At 46.7% G+C, this 22,524-nt stretch overlaps 1 protein-coding gene and 1 long non-coding RNA gene across 2 annotated transcripts in view; one reads left to right on the plus strand and one right to left on the minus strand.

The window, feature by feature from the left end:
* The window catches only part of LOC121057141, a 17,542-nt gene extending 11,916 nt beyond the window's left edge, over nt 1-5,626 (plus strand). The window contains exons 2-3 of the long non-coding RNA XR_005813658.1: nt 512-514; nt 5,616-5,626. This is a non-coding gene — a long non-coding RNA (uncharacterized LOC121057141). The remainder of the gene's footprint in view (nt 1-511; nt 515-5,615) is intronic.
* Nucleotides 1-22,001, minus strand: part of METRNL (meteorin like, glial cell differentiation regulator) — a 24,482-nt gene extending 2,481 nt beyond the window's left edge. Inside the window, exons 1-2 of the mRNA XM_040530907.1 lie at nt 21,672-22,001; nt 15,431-15,819 (exon numbers count right to left, since the gene is read on the minus strand). Of these exons, the coding sequence (XP_040386841.1) occupies nt 15,431-15,819; nt 21,672-21,784 (502 nt within the window). The 5' untranslated portion in view covers nt 21,785-22,001. The remainder of the gene's footprint in view (nt 1-15,430; nt 15,820-21,671) is intronic.
* Nucleotides 22,002-22,524: the final 523 nt, after the last annotated feature.

Here is a 22,524-nt window from a genome sequence, read left to right on the forward strand (position 1 = left end):
AGGGTCTGCCCTGCCTAGGGATGCTAATTAAGTCTGTCCACTGGAGGCTCAGGGATCAGAGCCCACGTCTTTCACTTGATGTCATCTCAAAGCCTCGCTTGCACATCAGTCAGAAAAATGAAAACCCATCGAGCTGTTCTGCCTGGATTAGCACAGCCAAAGGCGAAGCTCTGGAGCTACAGCTCATGTCATCACACTGTCCATGATCAAACCCGAAGCTGAAGTCACCCCCCTCCTCCCCACCCCCCCCCAAAAAAATGCAGATTTTGAACCTCAACATCTGAAAACACTTAGTTACCGGATTCCCAAATTGTCACACCCTTCCTCTCACCCCTGCCTGCTTTCTGGAGAAGTTTATCCATTGCACTACGAAGTACTTTGAAGCTAGCCTAAACAATGCGGAGCCGGTGCCTCTGACGCTCAGCCATCAGCCCTCCTCTGTTAGTCAGCACAAGCCAATCTTTAACGTAAGACAGGGCAAACCTCTTATTTTTTCCAAGGTCCCAGAAAGGCGGTGATCCAGAAAGAAGGATTATTGAACCAAATCCACCAGATTTGCTCCAGTCAGATGATTAATACACAGTGTAACACACTGTTTAATAGGATTAAAGAGGATGTAAAATGCAGATTTCTGGGCAGAGATATTTGAAGGAATAATTCAAAAAGGTTAAAAAGCTCTAAGAGAAGAGACTAGGAATAGGCAAAATACTTTTACTAAAGCATCTGGATCTTCCGGGCATTTTTATTTAGTCGAGTCTGAATGCCTCCACGGCCTTTAGAAACAAGTCACCCTTTACTGTCCTTCTTTCCCCCACAGCCCTACATACCATTTCATCTCTTTCTTGGAAAAGTTTGGAAAATGTTTAATATCCAGAAAAAAGCAGAAGCAGCCAAAGCCTGGACATAATTGAGTACTACAATAAAGTCAGTCTAAAGATATTTTAATTTTTAGACTCAAGAGATTTTGATTAGTGGCTAGACCAAACATCCAAGTTTCATCTAACAGAGAAAATTGTAAGTCACATAACATCCTACCGCAGAGTCATTTCACTCATGGCACCTACCAAACCCATCCAGGGCCAACTCCCATCTTCCCCAGTCTCCCTCTGCCCCAACCAGGACCTGGGTCAGATCCCCCAAATGGAGGTGACCTGCAAACCTGTGGGAATCCTACAGCATTTTCACACGGAGAGAAGTTCTGAAACAAAACACAACTGATGGACATCCACAAAATCCACAGTTGGATTTTTGATGCCAGATTCCAGACATTTTGCTCTGCAAAGATCTAATAATAAAAAGGCATCCCAGCTTTTTTAAGTCTGAGTGAAAACAGTCTTGGTTTAGACCAGACATCTCTGTAGTTCGTCCAACCCCATCAGAAAATTGAAAAAACAAAATGACTAAGCCATTTTTGTTCTCAGAAGGAGTGCAACACAAGCAACTGCATTAAAGATGAAAAAGAAAATACTTTAAGTGGTTCCTTCAATTTAAATAGACTGACATTGTAATATATCAAATGAACAAGCACACACATATACACGGAACCAAATCATTTTAATTGTGGACTCTAGGCAAAATCCTGCATCCTTTTTAAATGCAGGAGGAAATTAAAAGTGCTCAGTATTGCTCACACTAGATCATTACTTAAAACCTACTTCAGATCCATGCTGACTCACAGCAGTTTGGTGGCATGCAAGCTCATTTAACAACCATTTACCACCACCCATCGCTGCAATACCAGACATATGAAGAACAGAAATCCTCTTCTGTGGAACAGCTCCCACATCTGCATTCACAGAGTATCAAATACATCATGCAAGTGGCAAAAAATAGGTATGCAAGCACAGATGGAAAGCGAGTTGTGAAGGATTACTGCCGAGGTAAATGGACCATTAAAAAGCAAATAACATTCACCCGCTACAACCAAAGCTTCATTCCTATACAGTCTCACAAAAGAAACAAAGTCCTAAGAAGGAGGGAATGCCTATGCTTTCTTTTGAATTACAGCCATAAAGGAATCCGTGTGTTTATGCCGCAGTTTAGTTATTTGGGGTGCACTTCGGGACTAATTCACTCCAGATTGGGTGGCAGGTGTTTTTCTCCATCAGCAGATCAAAACGGCATGCACACTTTCAAGCTAAAAGAGGAAGCATTCTTATTTATATGAAAACTAAAAATAAAAAAAGAAATCACACATGCACAGAGGGCGAAGATGTTCATTTTCTAAGGAAACAGGCTCAGTTGCTAAACAAGAGACTGTGTTTGCTGGATGACCGACTCCCTGGGGACGTCTCGAGGGCTGCCCAGGTTCTCGTGTCCAAAAGCAAGTCTCCAAACTTGCAGCAGCAACAACAACATCAACATCAGCTGCCCTAATTCCTTTAAACTCGATAAGCCAAAGAGTCTTAATTCATACAGCAGCAGGGGAAGGAGGAAAAAAAAAGAGAAAAGCAACATTTTATTGAAGCCCCCTAAAGTCCAGATGCCTATAACTCAACCACACCGCTTGTGGCATAAAGCCTGCATTGTGCACGTCGGCTGCCGACTCTCCTGGGAATGCCTTTGATGGATTTTGACAGTATCCTGACCTGAAGTAACCTGAGGCAGCCCTCTCCCTCCACCCCGCCGTCCAGCGCCTCCAAAAGCCTCTCTATTCACCTCCCCGCAGAGGGAGATGTAATTACATCATTCCTCACAAGCCAGCAGTCATGTCCCAGCTGCTTTGAGCGATTTGCCCTCTGAACCTGATGTTACCGAGGAGGACGTGGCGATGCTAACAATAGACTGCACTTGTTGGACAACAGCTCTGTCGAACACGGTGCTGGTCCTCTCCGCAGGGAGGCAGAAATGCTCAGGAAGAGAGGGGGACGTGCACTGAGGAGGTGCCCTGAGCTCCAGAACGCCCCCAACCCAGTCAGTGCCAAACAGTTGAGCTGTCTAGGGACAATCTCCTGCTATGGTTGGGGATGGATTTAAGGGCACATTTAGTGCTGCAAGGTAGCACGAGTCTCCCCACCACCTTGTGAGCTGTGGGTAGGTGTTGGCGTCCTCTCAGGACACACACATGCATCTCCAGCCCTTCCTCTCTTGGTTTGGGGCACTTGCGTGCAACCCCTCTATGCTGTGAAAGCATAAGATGGGGTTATCTGAAGGGCCATCGTTGTGGTTTAGGACAATAGCTCCCTGCAGGACACATTCAAAGTGGTCTGTGCGGGCCCTGGCTGTAGATATCACAGCACCCACAAGAACAGGCCTGGTCTTCCTTCCAGCAAGTGTCGTATCCTTTGTTTCAACAGCCCCCCAAGGCTCTGACCGACCTTACCTTACTCCGAAACCAGCTTCTAACCAACAAATAATAAAACTCAGTCTGTCTTGCATGTTCTCAGCATGCTCCCCAACCCCACAGCTATCAAAAAGCCTGAACAACTGGGCTGCAGGCCCTCACGCACCGTCCCAAACCTCCATTTACTGAGCTCACACAGCCTTCCCCATCCGCACCACGGCTCCGGGTAGCTGAATAACATCACCGCCCTGACAGCGCGCACAGGAAGAGAGACACCCTTTAAGCAGAAGTGAAAACATTTAACACAAAGTAATTGCAGAAAACCACTTTACCGAGGAATACCCTCTGGTTTTATTAAGCAGCCTGTACACGCGTGCGGTGCGGTAGAGGTGCAGATCATGGGGGAGGGAAGCACACGGCCGGTTTCTCTGTGCTCCCACTTTCCTTGGCGTACGTCACCCACGCATTCGTATTTCTGAATAACCCTTTGAAGAGCAATCAGACATTTTTAAGTACCTAAAGCTACGGGGGAGATCCAAACAGGGTTGGAGCATTTTCTGTCAGCCCTAGGTGTGAATTGATGATTAAAACAGGCGGCTCTTCTTCTTGGTGCCAGGCTCAGCAGAAGACATTCAAAGGGGCCTTGTCACAGGCCAGACTGATTTACCCCACGCCAGCCGGTGCTGCAGGACCTCAAACAGCCCCAGTGTGGGGCACAGGAGACCTCGGTCTCCAGGATGAAAGCTCTCAGTCTGACATCAGCACTGGTTCGTATGGAACAAAAAAACACCCACCCACACCCTTTAAATTCTCACTGGCAGCTCTGTAATTACAACCATACTGGAAAAGGGCATCGTAGGATGAGTCTCCTTCCTGGAAAGACAGAGTGCAGGCTTCCGGGAGCACATTATAAAAATACAGATGCGGTTTCTCCAATGATGGTGCATTTCTCAGTCATTTTTCTGAGTCCTTAGCAGAAATGACTACGGTGCAACTGATCACGGGCTCAGTGATTTAGCTTGGGCACAAGGATTTAAGGGCAAACATCGTATGAGCACAAAAAAAAAAAAATCTTCCCCTGATCCTGCTTTCACAAATTAATAAGCTGAATAAATCCTTTTAATTCTTACCTAGGCTTCCTTTTTGAAGGGGCATCACTTCTGCCATGAAATCAGCCTCTCACAGCTCATATCTGAAACTAAAATACCTGCTACTTTTCAGCAGAGGTAGACAAGAATTTGACAACTCTTTGGTTTACCAGGCTCTGACTAATCATCTCCTTTCTAAATATACCTTCAACTTTCCTCACCCCATCAGAAAGCCCTTCCTGAGTAAGCCAAAATAACACTGAGCCTCAAAACACTCACTACCCCCACACTGAAACACCACCTAGAACTATATCAATACAACTATATCAATACATCTGTAGCTCAATACACATTAAATTTAAAATGAAGATATTAGCCAGGAGCTCAAGCCAACAGAGCACACCTGCTTTTAACAAAATACCTGCAGCCACACAGATGGGGAAAATGTGGCCGGACGACACAGAGCATCTCCCCAGCTGGGCTGGAAGTTACTGACACCCAGTCACAACACACAGAGGAGCTCTCTCATCACTCCTTTGTTTTACAGGGCTTTCCTGTCTTTGGACGGATAGGATTACATGGCTTTCTGCAAGCACTGCACTTTTCCTAGCATGTCAGTAGGAAAACACCAAACCAGGGAGCAAATCTGACAGTTGGACCCACACTGTTCCCAGCCCCTTGGCTCGATGATACTTTGCACACAGGGTCCAGAGGAATTGTACTTCTAAGATCAGTAGAAAGTCAATGCTATGGATCAGGTACTGAGGCAGCTTAGTGCTCCTCTGAAGGCAGGATTCATCCCTGCATTTGCTGGGAAGTTAACCTGAGCCCCTGTACTGAGCAGAAAAGGAAGCTCAGAACAACAGTCATGAGCACAGATAAAAAACTCGAAGTCTCCCTTCTTCTACAGCCACAACTCAGCCGCTATTTGGTACAGGACAAGACAGTGATTTAACAGCTGGGCCAAAACAAGGATGCTGCTGCACTGCAGATTTTCTCCTGACTTCTTTACCTGAAGCAGGGATATTGGTGATTTTACATTTTTGGAAAAGAAAGCACCTACTCTACTAGCTCCTTGTCCTAGCTCTTTTCTAACATTCAGTCCAACTTGCACGTATATACAAGTTTCCAGAAGTAACTTGTAAAATAGAGACCATGACCGAGTACTATTTAAACCTGCAAATAAGTTTAATGAAATGCAGACTTTCGCATGCTGTGCCATGGATTGTGCCAAGAGAATTGAGTTAATACCACTTCCTTCCTGCATAGAAAGAATAAAAAAGTATACTGTAAACCTCACCATTAGAGATGTGATGACCTTTGCATTCTGAGAAACGTTAAGACAAGAGGCCATAAACCAGAAATTTATCTTTTCACAGAAATGTCTTCCAAGAGGGTATTAAAATCCTAAGCACCAAAGAAGACTATTTATGTAAACAGTTTGAGGAAGAGATTTGGTACTAGGCAAGCTCCTTTTGCTACAGCTTTCAAAATGAAACTTGGCTCAGCAGCTACAGATCACGTAAGGGTCCTCTGGGGCTGCAGAGTCAATGCCTTTCTGCTGTTCCAAGATGCAGCACCCATTCTAACAAATGAGCTGAAAGGTCAGCTAGAAACACAAACAGCCATTTGTTTTTTGTTGTTGTTAAAAAAAAAAAAAAAGGAACAAAAAAAATCACAAAGCAGTTTTTATTCAAGCATCATCAGACACCATTAAACTTGACCTCCAGGCACAAGTTGCATCAACCCAGGAGAAATTCTGCAAAGTGTTATACCTTCGAGACGCTTCCTGCTGCCCCACCTCCTGTAGACTGCTTATTGCATGTCCCAAACACCTCCTCCCCGCCCTGCCTCCCCTCCTGCTGTATGTGACCATTGCTCGCCCTCCATCGCTGCCTTCCCCCTTGTCCCCAGGGCAGTGATGGGCTCAGGGCTCGATGCTGCTGCAGCAAACCTCGTGGCAGAGCCCCGCTGGGGCAGGCAGCGATGCCACAGTAGCAAGGCCAGCGCCAGGCTCCTGCACTTACCCCTTGCATCACCAGTCCTATAAAAACCCTCAGTTACAGTCAGGCCTGAAATGTATCCCATCCAAATAGCCCTACCGAGCAAACCAGATTTTCAGTTGAATTTCCACTGTTCAAAGTGCACCAGAGAAGAGAGCCCAGCAAACAAGAAGCTTCTCTGCAATTATGCTCACACACGTTCCTGGGCAAGCAGTATTTGCAATCATCTGCCATTTCTTTGCTTTCTCTCTCTTCCTGCAATTAAGGAGGAAAACATACAGCAAGAAACTGCTAGGAATTTCTCCTGGTGCTTGTGCACAAGACACCAATATAAAACCAATACTAAAAAAAAAAGTTGATTTGTTTATCGCAGGGGAGATGCCTCTCTCCCTCCTCAAACCTAGCGCTGCTGCCCCAGCAGGGACAGAGGACTGGAGGCGCTGGACAGACGGGGACAGCTGGGGCATGGGGAGCCAGAGGTGCCTCCGGGTGCCCAAGGGAAGGCTCCGGACTCCCCCTGCCCTGCAGGGGAGGAAGGGCTGGGCAGGACCTGGCTCTCCACCAGCACACGCAGCTGCAGCATCACACCTCCGTGCTGCCCCTGTGCTGCCCAGCAAATATTTCTCCTGACTCAAACCCAGCAGAGATTTATGGCTTGGCTCATCCACTCCTGAAATTCCCTCTGAAAATATGTTTTTCTTCTAAAGAAAATGTCATTCCGTGGCCTTGTAAAAGCACGCTCTAATGAGATCTAGGAAAACATAAAGCTATGAAGAAAGTTTTGATGTCTTGTTTGGTTTTGCCTCTGACAGACAGCTAGCAAAACACTCAGCCAAGATGGCATGCGACGCTTGCAGGGCAGAAGATGGAAAAGTAAGTGGTTTTCACTCCTATGGCCCAGGGAAGCTGTGTGGCCAGGCACATGGCATAGTTCAGGTGCCAGGGCCCCTGCCCAGGAGAGGCTGGAGCAGCACCTACAGCCCAGCAGGAGCTCCTCCCGACCTCCCCTCCTCTTCGGACCATTAATGCCTCCCATGGAGCAGGGGAATAGAATTAGTAACAAGTGCCTGGTTAAACTTAAACCCTGAGAGCGGAGTAATGACAGATCAAAGATGAAGTGATTCTTAAAAAAAAAAAAAAAAAAAAAAAAAAAAAGGCACTTTTGCAAAGCACTTTTGCACTCACATCCACACAGGCCCTTCTTCCTGTTTCTAGAAATCAAATTCTTTTTGGTATGTGGGAGAGCTCTGAAGGAACAAGGCCAGTTTTCATTTTAAAACCACATTTATTTGATCAGCCTGTTCTTGAATAGGACTGTGCACAGGCTAAGTCTCATGCAGGCAACATCACTGTTCAGTTAACCCTAAAAGTTTCTTCAGGTTTTTCATTGGTAACAGGAAAAGCTTTAAGACAGATATGCTTTTTTTTTTTTTTTAACCTTAACAGCATACATTTCTACATCATCATTGACCTGTCCTACAAAGGCTAGGACTTCTTCCTTTCCTTTTTTTGCCTTACATTTCTTCACTTCCACTTAGACCTAGACTATGGTGGTGTAAAGCTAGCAACTGCTCTGCTGGGGCAGAGCCCATCCTGCACAAACAGAAACAATCCTGGGGATGGGTTAAGGCATCGGGAAGCTAAGCCAGGCTCCGTGTGCACAGCCCAGCACTAAACCTCACTGCGAGGCTGCCGGCAGCACAGCGCTGATGCAGAAGGCACGCGGGCAACTGCTCTTCTGCCCAGGTAGCACAAACCCACTGCAGAGCCCATGCCTACTGCAGGAGTCAGTGCCCAGACCCCATACAGGAGTTGGGGTGGTGTAGGATACCCGAGGGGGCAGAAAGCCCACAGAACCACGTATACAAAAAATAATAATCGTTTTTCATATTTGAATCATCAGCAGAAATTAATGCCGGATCAGAGCTGTGTGTCGTATGGCTGTGGCTTTTTTGACCCAGTATTAAGCCTCCCAAGGTCAGATTTAGAAAATCACAGCTTTAGGTCCAGGGTAGCTGCCAAGTATTCGTGCAATATTACAGTGTATATTTTCTGACTTCTACGACAGATTAGAGCTAAAGAGATTTTCTGCCCTGCAAATCAAGCCCCTAACATAGGCACATTTTGACCTAAGTTCCTTATTCCTCCTGGAAGGGGGGAGATGAGGGGGTGAGGAATGCAGCCCCCCCATCCCCTCTATAACTACAGCCTCAGGAATTAGCAAACTAAACACTTTTGCCGAGCAAGCACAGACCGTTATTAAAGACTGCCAAGCAACTCCGCTGGATTGCAAATCTGTTTGTGGGGACTATCTCCTGCAGTACATAAAGGTCAGAGCAAAGCGCAGCCCCAGCTGTCCGGACAATTCACCTGACTGCTTATTGGTTTTGACTGCCCACTGAGTTGGGAAATAAGCTAACGGCATTCGTGGCCAGTCTAGCAAAAATAAGCTATTTTCTTACATGCTCTCCCCTGCAGCTGTGTATTTATCATTGCAGCTCCATTGTCACCTCGTCTGCCCACTGCAGAATGAGCTACTGTCCTGGCAACATCAAAGGACATGCGGGGCAACAGGAGACTGCTGTCAAACTCATTTGCTTGGGGAAAGGAGAGACTAAATTAGGGCACTGCTCCATTTTATTTATTTTTTATTTTTTCTGTTGAAGACTTCTCGCTTCAATATTTTTGATCTTATTGAGGCTCAGATGCCCAAAATTGTCTCCCTTGCTCAATTTAAGACAATGTAAGTAGGGCATTTCTGCTACCCATGCATCAGAACTGCGCTTTGAAATCGTTTCGCACAGGAAGAAGCCCCAAAAGCCTTTGCTCTTTAACTCTCCTCCCAGTCAGTCACTCACTGTGAATCTGGCCCCTTTAGGCACATGAATAATTAGAGCAGGTTTCTAGCTCCTCAAATTTAATCCCATTCCAGACTTTGTTACACAACAGCCACAGTGTGATCTATTCAGATGTGGACCCACGACACCCAGTTAAGCAACATCCCCTTGAAAATTAGTTTCTTAAAAAATGCTTTTTCAAAAATCCGATTTTCTCTTCCATTAGGAGTTACTTTGTTTTTGGTGGTATCATCTCTTACCATGGGAAAAGACATGATAGTTGCTAAAGAAAAGCTGCCTGCAAAGAGGATAAGCACACAAAGAAGTATTCAGAAAATAACATATCTTAAAATGGGAGTGTCAAAAGGGTCCCTTGCAAGCCAATAAATGAAGCTGGTGTATTCGGGGCAATGGCATTATAGGCTGCTTCCTGGTGAGTTGCTGCTGACCTCTTAGGAAAAATAAATGAAAAAATAAAAAAGCATAGAAGACAGAAGCAAACTTTCAGCTGTACCAGAAAGCGTCCCATGTGTGCATGCCACCCAACACTAGCTCAGCCTTAAACAGCAGATCCCACCACGCTGCTTTGCTGCTCGTTATGCATTTCACAAGCGAATCCTGGTGGGAGGAGTGCTGTTTAAATTCTGCTAAGTGCAAGTCAAACCACACCATGCTCAGATTTTTATTTATTTTTTTCTCCATAACACAACTTATCCCCAAGAGGTGTGAGTTTTATGTAGTGCAGAAAACTGGGGGTGTGAAAAAAAGAGGTCAAGAAAACAAATTTTCAGAAGTCATGGGGACTACTGGAATGCTTTTGCCCCAAGCACACCACGGTGCTCCCAGCCCTGCCATGTAGCTCTGTGCCAGCACCTCGGATGGTCACAGTGACTCAAGAGTACCTGTGCTAAGCATAAAGGTCGCGGGGACTTTCAGTTTAAGTTTTCCAAGTGTCTTTTTCCATCACTTCTGCTGCTAGTGCCAGTGATGAGCACACCAGGGGCCAAACCGTGATTTCCATGCCGCACGCACCTTGGCAGAGAGCAGGCATGCCAGCCACAGCTTCCTGTTAATTAGCCTCCCGTATGAAAAGCAAAACTGCTTCGACTTTAGCGAGAAGTGAAAAACACAGCAGTGCATCTGCTGCTTCAAATTACAAAGCTTAGCAGCGCATTCAGCCCGCAAGAAGTAAAAGGAATTGGACATTTGGGAGCAACCAGAAGAATGGGTGAGATTAGGAGCCTCCGAGCTGTGATGGCAACAGCTCTGGGAGAACACACCGAGATAAGGCAGATTGGTGCCCCACCTCTGCCAAGCCCAAACTGTAGGAAAGGAAGGATCAGAAGTTAAGAAGGGTGCTTCAGAAAGCTATCTGTTAGGAGAAACACTGGCATAGCCCAAATATTTATGAGCTTTCTTAATTTCCAATCTGTTTTCTCAGGCCAGTGAATTAACAGCATACAGGAAATAGCTGAATACTGTTCTTAATTAGTTAACTGGATTTATCCAGTTTTGTGGTGTTTTTCAGCTACCCACTCGAGCACTGTACCTCCTATCTATTAATGTTCTCAGCCAGGTGCCCAGCATTAATAAAGAAAACATACAAAACAGTTACGAGAACCTGCACTAAGTGCGTAGATGCCATCAAGATAAAGGGACATTTTTTGTTAAAGTTTGACTTCTTTACTACACAAAAGTGGGTGGGTAACGAAATTGCTTTCCATTTACCTCCTGAGCTCCAACAATCAAATTACAGACATCCCTGGGAGCGTACAATGGGAAAAGCAAACTGTGCTTGCACAAAGCTGCATCCAGAGCTTGAACACAGACTTCAGGTAACAAAATAAAGGTCTTTGAGTCCTCCACAATGCTTTGTCAAACCTGCAGATCCTCATTTCGGATTATTTGAGCAGAAGCTGAAGAACTGAAAATGAAAATGACTCTCAAGGGACCTTCACGCTTTTCACAGGAATTTAACCCAAGCAGCCCCGGTGCAAGGCAGACCCAGACCAGGCACGCATGTGCTCTGCCACAGCCAAGTTCTGGTGGGTCATGGCCCTCAGAAAACTGCTAGAAACTACAGGGATGAAGACCTCTTTTGGCAAGACCTACATCTCCTTGCCAGTATAAGAGAGACACGGGGTATTTTATTCCAGCCCAAGCAGCAAAGATTAGAATCAACAGAACTCAACAACCTAAACAAGTTCTGCAGCTTCTCAGATGGCCTCAGGCCAAAATGTCACCCTGCCTCAGTTCTTCACTTGGGCAAACACGAGGCTCCAGAGCCTACTGAAAGCATAATCTGGAGTTAATGGACCATCAGCATGCATGGGAATTATACAGGCATCCAATCCAAAGCCTAATCTGAAATCAGAAGCATTTTCAGTCACCTATCTCTGGGTATCAAGGGGAGAACATACCCACCAAGGCACCTGAATTGTCAAGGTGACCCTCCTGTGGGAGCACTTGGTTACAGAAAACCAGCTCTGTAGCATCCTTGCCTTTGCTGCTGTTCCCAGGATAAGAAACTGCAAACTCCCTGCACTGTGAATGCATTATTTCACTGGCTACCACCGTACTAAAAACTATCCTGTACCAAACTTCAGCAATCCAGATTAAAACATACTGGTGCACAGCAAGTATTTCCTACGGCTAGGGAAACCTTAAGAGAATGTGACGAGGCAAACTCAGAGCCAGCAAAAGGGGTAAACCCCCCAAGATTTGGAAAATTGTAAGGGTGTGCTGTGTCATTCAACCTTCCCGAGAAAAGGGAAAGGCCTGTTCAGAACCTGTGTGCGCGTTTTCTACTAAATTATTTGCTAGGCTCTGATTAAGTGGGAAAGAATGACTGTAAACTAATAAAACTTGAGGTTTTCTAATTAAACCACAGGCACCCTGCCAAGCATTGCTGATTTGTTGATGCACCCTGCAATGTCAGGGCTACGAGGACACAACAGGTCATTAAAGTATTAAACAGATGACTTACACTCTTTAATCAGAGCTGGGGATGCCAGGTTAGGAAGAGAGAGTAAACTCAGGGGCAGAGTACAATAATTATCACCAGGAAACAAACACACCGTTTGAGGAAAGTCGAGAGAAATCGTTGGTGATTGCTGGAGCAGTTATTGCTCAAGTAAAGGGCTGGAGCACCCCACACCTGGGGCTTTTACAGCAGAGCCCAGATGACAACGTGCCCTTCATGCCCTCAGCTCTTCGCTAACCGAGGCCAGGAAGCGTGCGAGCTTCCTCCGCCCTGCTCTGCAGCAGCTTCTTCACACCCACCTCCCGCACCACCAAGCCACCACAGACGGGTGGTCGGGCTCAATCCGCCACCAAAGCGCATCAAGCCACTTGTGTGACCAAGTATGAAGTATTCTTGGATGGAAACACTGAGCCTCAAATCCAGTTTTCAGCTCCTTTAAGGTCAGCACTTGCCTCTGGCTCGAGCCTCCCCTCCAATGAAGAGGCCACCGGTGATTTCAGTCAGTCACTCGTAAACTTCCTCTCCAAACGAAAAGCTTGGCAAAGGGCATTTATTCAGAGGTTTCACAGAAAAACTAGAAGCAGCTACAGAAGAAAGGAGGTCCATGAACTGCAGAGAGCCCCAAATATATTGCTCCATAGAAGCCTCACAAGGCAGCTATTTGGCAGTTTCCCCAGACATATAGATATTTATAGGAGAATAAAAGTGCTCATCTGACTGAGTAGTGGAAAGAGTCATGTATGGCATTTTCATCATGTTTTCACCCCCCGCCGCCACTCCCCAGAGTCCGGGGATCCAAAAAAAGGGAAGAGAAATAATTTAAAATACAATAGAGATCCCTAGTTTGCCCTGAAGGCTCTGCTGATGAACTATTAAAAAGCTTCTTCTGTCCAAACAAGACACTTGGAGCGTGAAGCAGATAGCCTACCACATTGTTTTATAAGACAGCACTGAAATTCAATCAGTGTCTGTTACAGCTGAAAATACAGCAGTCACAGAAAAAGTGATTTAATATGCCTATCAAAGAGGAAGGCTGTAATTGGATTCAGTCCTCACTTTGCCTTCTGAAAGTCTCTGAAGAAAGCTCCCATCAGCTTCAGAAATCGCCATGATTTTATGTGGAATGAGGAGCACTCAGTTCTAAAAACACTGCAGTTTGTGCCGAGCGGGGATAGTGAGCATGCCAGCAGCGAGTCCTCTTGATTTTAGCAAAACTCAAGAGAAACCGTATCTATGTGCAAATTAAAAACAGCAGTAATGAGCATTACTTCTCACATATTTTTACCTATATGCAAAAGAAATTTCAACTTTTCTTTGAAAAAAAGTGTCTAGGACTTCCCTTGGTAAGTTTAAGCGACTTGCTTATGGCTAGCCTGCCCATGTCTCCATCCTTACAGCCAAAGAAAGAAGCACTGAATCTGGGAACATTCTCCAAATAACTGATTAAACAATGTATTTAATGTTTTCTGCAATGGAATTTTACTACATAGCTAGCATTCTGCACAGTATATTCATCTTTGCAGAAATGATCTTGCTGGGAAAACAGCTCTGCAGTTTTGCAGTTGCAGACACCCAACCTCTTTTGCAGCACTCGTACAACGTAGAGGCAGGGAAGTCTGTTTTAAATGCACAAACCTCGATGCTGCCCTGCAAGTTGCACACAGGGCAGGAGCAAAGAGGGCAACTTAAATATTTGAATATTTGTGTTTATGTTTTTTTGGTTTTAATGGCAAACACGCCATCTATCAGTTACTGGGGTTACTGCATTAGCCCTCAGCCAACTACTGTCTTGCTAAGTTACGAACCGTCTATCAGGGTCAAACTAAGATCTGTGTAAAACAAAGCCACATCTGAACCAGTGTGCCAACATCCAAATGCTAGCAGAGTGGCAAGTATGCACAAATATACAGCCATATAAATGCAGGGTCCTGTTGTGGAAGGGAGCAAGGGGAGGAGGGAGAATGGGACTCGAGCTCTGCAATCATTTATCCCAAAAAAGGATGAGAGATGCGCTGCCTAGAAATACAGCTGCAGTCTAATTAGCCACACCACTGTGTATCAAGTAGCATCTCAGCCAAAGCACGGGGCTTCCATGCCGCCGAAACTCGGCAGCCTACATACTGTTTTTGGGGCTGATTTTAGGCTGGGTTTTACCCTGGGCCAAGACATTGCAAGTGTGCATTGCTGTGGGGCTGCCTTCACTCCACACCACTTCAAAAAGAGAAATCTGGCTGCCACCACAGCTCCCCACTGAGGACACCCAAACCTTGATGCCTTCCTAGTCCTTTGGGACAAACTGTCCTCAGCCTGTTGGTCCTCCAGCTGTACTGGAAATCTCCCCTCCTAGGTTTCAGGGTAAAAGTTAGGGGCAATTCTGCACGGAGGAGAAGCAGGGATCAGATACTGCCTATCTGAAAAGAATTTCCCATTCCCCCTGCCATCCGCCACAAATGCTAGTTACTCTTCTTTTTCAAACTGCCTAATTGATTAGCATAATTAGGTTACACCTAGAGCTTTTGTTCTCAAATAATATTTAGCTCATTATTTAGTATCAGACTTTTCAGGCCTGTAAACTCTTTCAATTTTTCCACACGCCCTTCCTACAAACTTTCCTGGTGTAACACTGCAGAACTTGCTCTACAGAATGGGTGAGAGAGAAGACACCGTGTTAAAGCATCACACAGTAATGCTCCAGAGAGTGTACCAGCCAGAGCTGAGGAAGGAACACACCATTTTCCTTGTTTAAAAAAAAAAAAAAAAAAAAAAAAAAGCAATAATTAGGTCAGCAAGCAGCAGTAGTTGCAGAGGAAAAAAAAAATCATGGAAAAGGAGTTCCTCCTTGTTTAAATGTTTGTTATTCAAAACATGCAGTGGGGTCTTAAAAACTGAGTAAAATAGTGGTTAGAAAACTGTTACAGCAAGGCTCGGAAGCCCAGTTCACACTGGAGTTCACTGCAGGGTAAAGCCAGTTCCTGTGATTCACCCCATGCCTGTAAGGGGAGAACCGTTCACAATGTAGCCCTTAACAAATCATTTGGAATTCAGCCTATGCTACCAGCTTCCAAAAAACAACAACAAGGAAAAAAAAATCAATTCTTCCGCAATAGCCTGTTTATAAAACATGTCCTTAAAAGCACATGAAATTCAGACCCAACCACTTTCCCACTCACTCACTCCACCATCTGTTATGCATTCAATACAGTACGTGAAAATATGACCATTATCCCAGAACTCACCAGAAACTGTGTGCAAATCAGATGCAATCCCCTTGTTCATCAATTCGTACTGGAAGCCTGTAATCTTCCTGCTAATGTCCTGCTGAGGTGTGGCCTCAACAAACAGGCCCCCCTGATCATAGCCAAAGCAGTACACTTTACTGGGGCTGCGTTCTCCATCTCGGACCAAGAGTTTCAGTTCTCCAGTTTTTTCCAAATAAATATTTGCTCCTGCAGAGTCCTTGAAGGGCTTTATGCAAACAGTCAAATGTTTGTACGAGGCAGGTGAAGTATTGGGTCGCAGATTGACTATGAGTGCTCCCGTGGGATACATCCACTCTATTGACCCTTCAGAACAGCGGAGGTAGACCTGTTCAACATCCTTCTTGTGAGACTCGTGAGTTAAGCCACTGAGGGAAGAAAGAAAGAGAAAGTTAGGCAAATGACGGAGCCAGTAAAGTGACTGTCATAACCTCAAACCTTCAAAGAGCCACATCAACAAACCCAGGAAATCTGCAGCAGGGTTGAGTATTAGCCCAGCCAGCAGCCGTCAGAAGCATTCATCTCTTGCAAGGCTGCAAGCTTAATGTTATGGGACAATTTAAAATCATCTCCCAAAAGAAAAAGTCAAACCACTAGTAATTGACTTCAGAATTAAATAGGATATAAGCACATGATCAAACGCAATTAAATTACTAGAGCCTCAGTTACTGCCCATCAGCTGAGCTGTGGCAAATGACTTGGCTCATGCTAACTAAAACACGTACACTTCAGCTCCCTTCCTGGTGGCTTAAACCAGCACAGTCTCAGCTTCACAGATCAGACTCCACCTTTCTCCAAGTACTTTGTTCCCCTTCCAAGTCTATATTCCCAATGGATCTGAAACTGGGAGGGATGCCAAGCTCACCCTGTGAACTGGAGCAAAGGGATGCTCTGTGTGCTACTGGTACACCCCCCTCAGCTGGGCAGCCCCAGTCTCCAAACTGGGAGGCTGGGAGGGGTGAGAAGACACTGACTTATGCTCCTTTTTTTTCTGTATGTGTGCCATGCTCCTCTTCTCCCCAGTATGAAGTTTAAACTTAGCCCAGCAGATCTACATGGTGGGCTACGAGCAGACACACAGCTCTGGGTGCTTAGCAAAGAAAGCGAGCACGTGGCCAGTTACGAGTGCTGGGACACCAGGCTACTGCTGCTCCTGAGTCCTTACCCAGCACCAGGACAAAAAATTAACACCCCAGCAGCCATTTTAAGTGCCAATGATCACAGAGATGGGACAGGAGAGCAACACAAGGATCCCAGGCCAGCTATTAGAGAGGAGGACAGCCCACCAGGGCAGGGTGAGGGAAAACTGGCCTTTGATTGCCTATGGCCTAAACTGAGGACAGCTCTGAACAACTTCTGCTGCATGTCACTGCTGCTGGGCCAACCCTACAGGTTCTTTACCCAGAGTGACTTAAAGCACTAATATTCAGTACTCAAAGGGAGGCTCCATTACTTGGGGGCCTACAAGAAAGTTTCAAATGGACTTTTTGTCAGAGTGTGTCAATAAGACAAGGGGCAATGGTTTTAAAATGAAAAAGGGTAGATTTAGGTTAGACATCAGGAAGAATTTTGTTGCTATGAAAGTGATGAAGTACCAGGTTGCTCAGAAGCTGTGGTTGCCCCATCCCTGGCAGTGCCCAAGGCCAGGCTGGATGGGGCCTTGGGCAGCCTGGGTTGCTGGGAGGTGTCCCTGCCCATGTCAGGGGCTTGAAATTAGATGGGTTTTAAGGTCCCTTCCAACCCAATCTACTCTATGATAGTGCTGTAGACACTTCAGTTAAAAGAGAAAGTTGTGGGAAGCCTGGTTTATTGGTGAAGGTTTTGGGGCCATTACTCAAAAATCAGGGCCTTCAGTTCCAGTCCCTGAGCTGTCACAAACCTAGAATGTGAGCATAAGCAAATCATTTCACCACCAAGCCTCTTTTTCCTCCTACACTTTGCATACCCAGTTTCCAAATATAAACATCTATTCTGTGCCCATAGAGCACCACCCAACGTGAGACCCTTCAACGCAGTTCCTTGGTCTGCTTTGCAGTACTCTGGAGAAGCTTCAGAATGCTCCCATTTACAGGCAGATGAAACAAGACAGGAGAAAAACGTAAAAAGGATTAAGTGACTTGTCTAAGGGTACACAGGAAATCCGTGGCAAAGACAGAATGTATTTTAGCATAGTTCAAGCAATGACATCAAGCTCTGGTTTCTCAACAGAAACCTCCAACTACGTAGCTCCCCACCCCAAAGAGATATTCAGGTGCTGAACAGGGTTTAAATTCAAGTCAGCATTTAGAAAGTAACAAGAAGCCATGTGTAAAATAAGGGGGGAAAAAAACCACACACACAAGCCAACATATGGTTTGCATTTACTGTTGATGTGACTCATTATTGTGAGTGTCAGTGTGACCCACTTGATAGAGGTTACATGAGGAAGCTCAGGAAAAAAAGTCATATTTAATAATAATAGTGCCTGCAAACATGTGCTTTTGAATAATCTTGAAAGCCACATCAAGCACACAGATGAGGAGAAATGAGGGACGAGTTTTTGACCTCTAGTCTCTTGCCCTCAAATTCAGTAGTACTTAACATGTTCAGGAAACTTAACTTTCAATGGGATATTTCAAGTTGACTGTAAATCCACATCTGGTCCACAAAGTCAGTTTTCACTGCAGCATGAGCACAATGCCACTCAACAGAAAACACAGAAGTCTGTTCACTCACAAGCAGCAAATAAGTAAAGTGAAATAGCGTAAAGCTTATCCTGCAGCAAAGGGGCAAAAAAACAACCCTCACGCATCACTTGTTCCTACTCCAGACATCAAAACAAGCTGCATAGGTTTTGCAGACCTTCTACTGGGAACTTCCACTCCGAAGCCTTAGTGCTTAAACAGAAGGAAGATACCAGGGGCAAAACTCTGAACTAATGTAGTGAAACTGCTGTAGCAAGTGATCCTACCAAGAGTGAGGCAGTGAATTTCTGCCAGAGAAAAAAGCCTCAATATTAATTTTGTTCAAACAGTCATGCTGTTCAAACAGCAACAAAAAAAACAGGGTGGACTCTGAAATTATCTTCTGAAAGCCAATTATATCCCACAGGCAAGAGTGATGCCATTAGACAGATGCATCAAGCACAAGTACCTGTACGCATTAAGCCTTATAATAAAGGATGACTCAAAAGTTAAGCAGATTTCAAAATACATGCTGGCGTTACTTAATAGCAACCACCATCATCCAGTAAAACCTGTCACTTTGCTTTCTGTCAAAATGACTTGTCACCACATAGAGCTTGTTTAATGTCATATTTAGGTGTCGGTAGCCAGCCATAAGACACAGCACGTCCACATAATAATGGAGGACCAGAAGCCTTTTTTCTTCCCCCCAAGTTTGTTTGAGTTTTGTTTTTGTTTTCACTTATATAGCAAGGAGATAGGGCAGCAGTCTCATGGTTACAGCGATGGATGAGCCATCCATCACCTCCTTCAGACCTGTGCAGTTTATTGGGACTTAAATCTACAAATACTACTTCCTCATACCGATCCATGAGAACATCCTGAATCACTGCGTTTGTCTCTTCACTCTTTTCTCTTTCTGGTTTCAGCCCTGCCCTTGTGTCTGCCTTGGAAGATCTATTGGTGCAGTAAGCTGCGACACTGCAACTTGCAACAGGTGTTATTCAGAGGAACAAAAAAGATGACACAGGGAGGGAATACTTGCACCATCTAGTTTAGCCATTTATTTATTCCATTTTAGATGCTCTGAAGAATCCTTGAAGTACCCATGTCCTCCCAGTATCCCTCAGCAAACACAGGGAAGGAACTTTAGATCCTAATTTGGGGGATCTAATTAAGGATGACAATCTAGAGGACCATCAAGACTTCCCCAGAGAATCCACTGGAGCAGAGGGCAAGACAGATGGATTCAGCCATATCAGAGCAGAATTCTTGCTCTTCCAGACTATATCAAAAAGGCCAGACTAGCATATTCCCATGTCATCGGGGCAGTTTTGCCCACAGCATGGTGAAGTCACTGCAACAAGAAAACCTGAAGTTGCAGTGAGAGTAATAACCAGACGCACACCACAGTGAAGTTTCTGCTTGCTTTTGGACAACGCTCTCCTGCAAGTTCTCTACCAAGCTATTTATTAAGATGCTGCTATGGCCTACTGAGTGTACTTAAATTGCAGGTGTCGCGTTGTGCATTGCATCAGACTCCCCTGGAAGCATGAGGGATATGGATAGGAATCCTAGCAACGCTCTTCATAGTACTCAGGGATATTAGCTGGTCGACTTCTCCACAAGCTAATGTGGAAAAAAAAGTCACATCCAATATATTCTACTTCTAAGAGCATTGCTTTTAATGCATACATGTATGTAAAGGTGAGAAAACACCTTCAGGTTTACTGTAGGAGATGACTAGACTCTCAATTCTGCCTGCACAATACAACCTAGAACTTTTCTATGGGAAGAAAGGTTTGATTTTGGCATTCATGTTTTTTTTTCAAACAGTTAAGGTAAAAAATATCACATGACTTCAAAACATTATATTCCACATAATAAAAATCCTTTCTGACCCAAGTAGCTATTAGTATCCACACTGAAATACTTAATTAGACAGTATTTATTGGTACATCAAAGTACCTTTCTTTCCTTCTTAACTGCTAGTCCTGCAGGACAAAGCAGATGCTATTTAACACCCTTAGGACTGCCAGCACTTCTGAAGACACCTGTTTGCTACCAGTGAGGCCAGAGCCAGCCTGGTTTACACCTCCCAAGACCCCTGTCCACCTGGGTGCCTGGACTGTGGCCATCAGTGGAAGCACCCAGCTGAACCAGACAAGCAGTGTGTGCAGGGAGGCAGCTCTTCCTCCTCCGTACATCGTCATGGAGCTGTCATCGTAGGTCCTGCTTGGCTCAACAGAGCAACAACAGGCAAGTGAGTCCAAGCTTGCATCACCCGTTCGCCCCGAACTCAGTAACAGGAAATGATATTTCACTCTTTTTTTTTTTTTCCAAGCATCACCCCCTTAGCTGATACACAAGGCTTTACTTATTCCAGCCCTGCTCAAGTGACATGGATGGTCACTGCTCGCTCTGCAAAAACAGTACAAAAATAAGAAGCAGCCAGGACAGGAATAGAAGGGTTTGTCACTTTTTTTTTTTTTTAAATGGTGCAGTAACCATGCAGTTACCATGTGGTAAGGTCCAGGTACCTACATGCAGCTAGAGGGCTTAGGGGTGAAAGGAAGAACAGCTTTTGGGTGGGGGGGAAGGAAAAGGGGTTGGAAAAGTGAAATAATACAATTAGGAGTTTGCCAGAGAACGAATAGGTTTGGTCCATATCAAATGGACTCACCTTCAAGTGGATTCACTGGGATTAACTACACTTCAATGGTCAAGAGACCAAAAAAAAAGTTCAGAAAAAGTAAATAGCAGGCATCAGAGTGTTTCAGACAGTAACAGCTAGGAAACTGTTCCGCTGCGAGTCAGTCCAGCTGCTTCCCCACTCTGCACTCTCCCTGCTCCAACATACCTTACCAACACAAGCTGGCCAAGCCTTTATTTTAAGGAAACTGAGGTTTAAGCAGAACATCGGAGTCAACATTTTGGACTCCCCGAGCACTCATCTCCGAGCCGACGGAACGCCTGATCCCCCAACACCCGCTGAAAACTCCCAACAGCCCAGGAGGTCCCAGACCCAACCACAGACGCTAAACTTATTACGAGCAATTAAAGGCGAGATAATTCGCCAGATAAACACTCGAGGAGCGGAGAGGTTTCACCAAGCACCGCCAGCAGCCGGCAGGACGCACCGGGAGCGGGGCGGTGACACCGGGGGGCATCGGGGGACAGCGGAGGGGATCCGGGGGGGCGCCCCGCAGGTGCACCGGGTCCCGGGGGGAGCCGCACCGGGGCTGCCCCGAAGTGAAGCCGCGGCAGAAAGCGGAGCGGCCGGATCCTGCCCGAGGACGATGGGCGCGGGGAGAAACTTCTCCTCGGCGGGCACGGCACCGCCCTCCTCCTCCTCCTCCTCCTCCTCCTTCTTCTCCTCTTCTTCCTCCTCCTCCTCCTCGCCGCTGAGGCAGAGGGGGTCCAGCCCCCTCCGTCCCTGCAGCCCCCGCTGGCCGCCCACCCCCCCGAGCCCCCTTTTGTTTTCGACTTCCCTCCCGGGAGAAGAAGGGGAGGACCCGGTTTTCTCCCCTCAGAGCCCGGCGGGGGTCTCTCCTCACCTCCCCTTCCAGTTGCACAGGTCGCTGGAGTACTGCGCCTCGGCACCGCCGCCCAGCAGCAGCCGCAGCCCCAGGAGCAGCGGCAGGAGCCCGGCGGCCGGGGCGCCCCGCATGGTGCCCCCCGGCCCGGTGCGATCGCGGAGCTTCGGGCGCAGCCCCCAGGGGCTCTGCCTACATGGCGGGGCGAGCGCAGCAGGGCACAGCGGCTACCCCATGCCCGGCTCCGCGCCGCTCCGCTCCGCCTCGGCTCTGAAGTTTGCCCCGGCTCGCTGCGGGCTCCCAGCTGAGGGGCGGGAGAGGCCCGGCCTCCACGAGCCGGCTCCTCCTCCTCCTCCTCCTCCTCCTCCTCCTCCTCCTCCTCCTCCTCCCTCCTTCCCCCGTCACTTGCTGCTCGAGCAAAACGCGGCGCCGGATCGGGAACCGCATCTGCCCCGTGGGCACGGCTCGGCTCGGCTCGGACCCGGGTGTGCTACCCGGCAGAGGGAGGCCGCTGCCTCCCTAGGCCTCCCCGGGTCTCCCCGAGCCTCCCCGGGCTGTGCTGTGCCAGGTCCCCCGTGGCAGGTGCCGGGCTCTCCTCCTGCCCTGCCCAGGCCAGGGCTGTGGGGCTGTGGGGAAAGGCGATGCCCGTAGGGCCCGGTGGCTTCGAGGACCCCCTTGGGCCTGCACAGCCCGCGGGGTGCCCCTTGCCCACGGGTGCTAGCAGGGACACACAGAGGGGGGACACAGCACTGGGACGGGTTGTCCAGAGGGGTTGTGGAGTCTTCCTCTCTGGAGAGTGTCCACAGAGGTTGTGGAGTCTCCTTCCTTGGAGATATTCAAAAGCCACCTAGATGCCATGTTGCACAATGTGCTC

Source organism: Cygnus olor, chromosome 18 (assembly GCF_009769625.2).
Source record: "Cygnus olor isolate bCygOlo1 chromosome 18, bCygOlo1.pri.v2, whole genome shotgun sequence".
Classification (NCBI taxonomy): Eukaryota; Metazoa; Chordata; class Aves; order Anseriformes; family Anatidae; genus Cygnus; species Cygnus olor.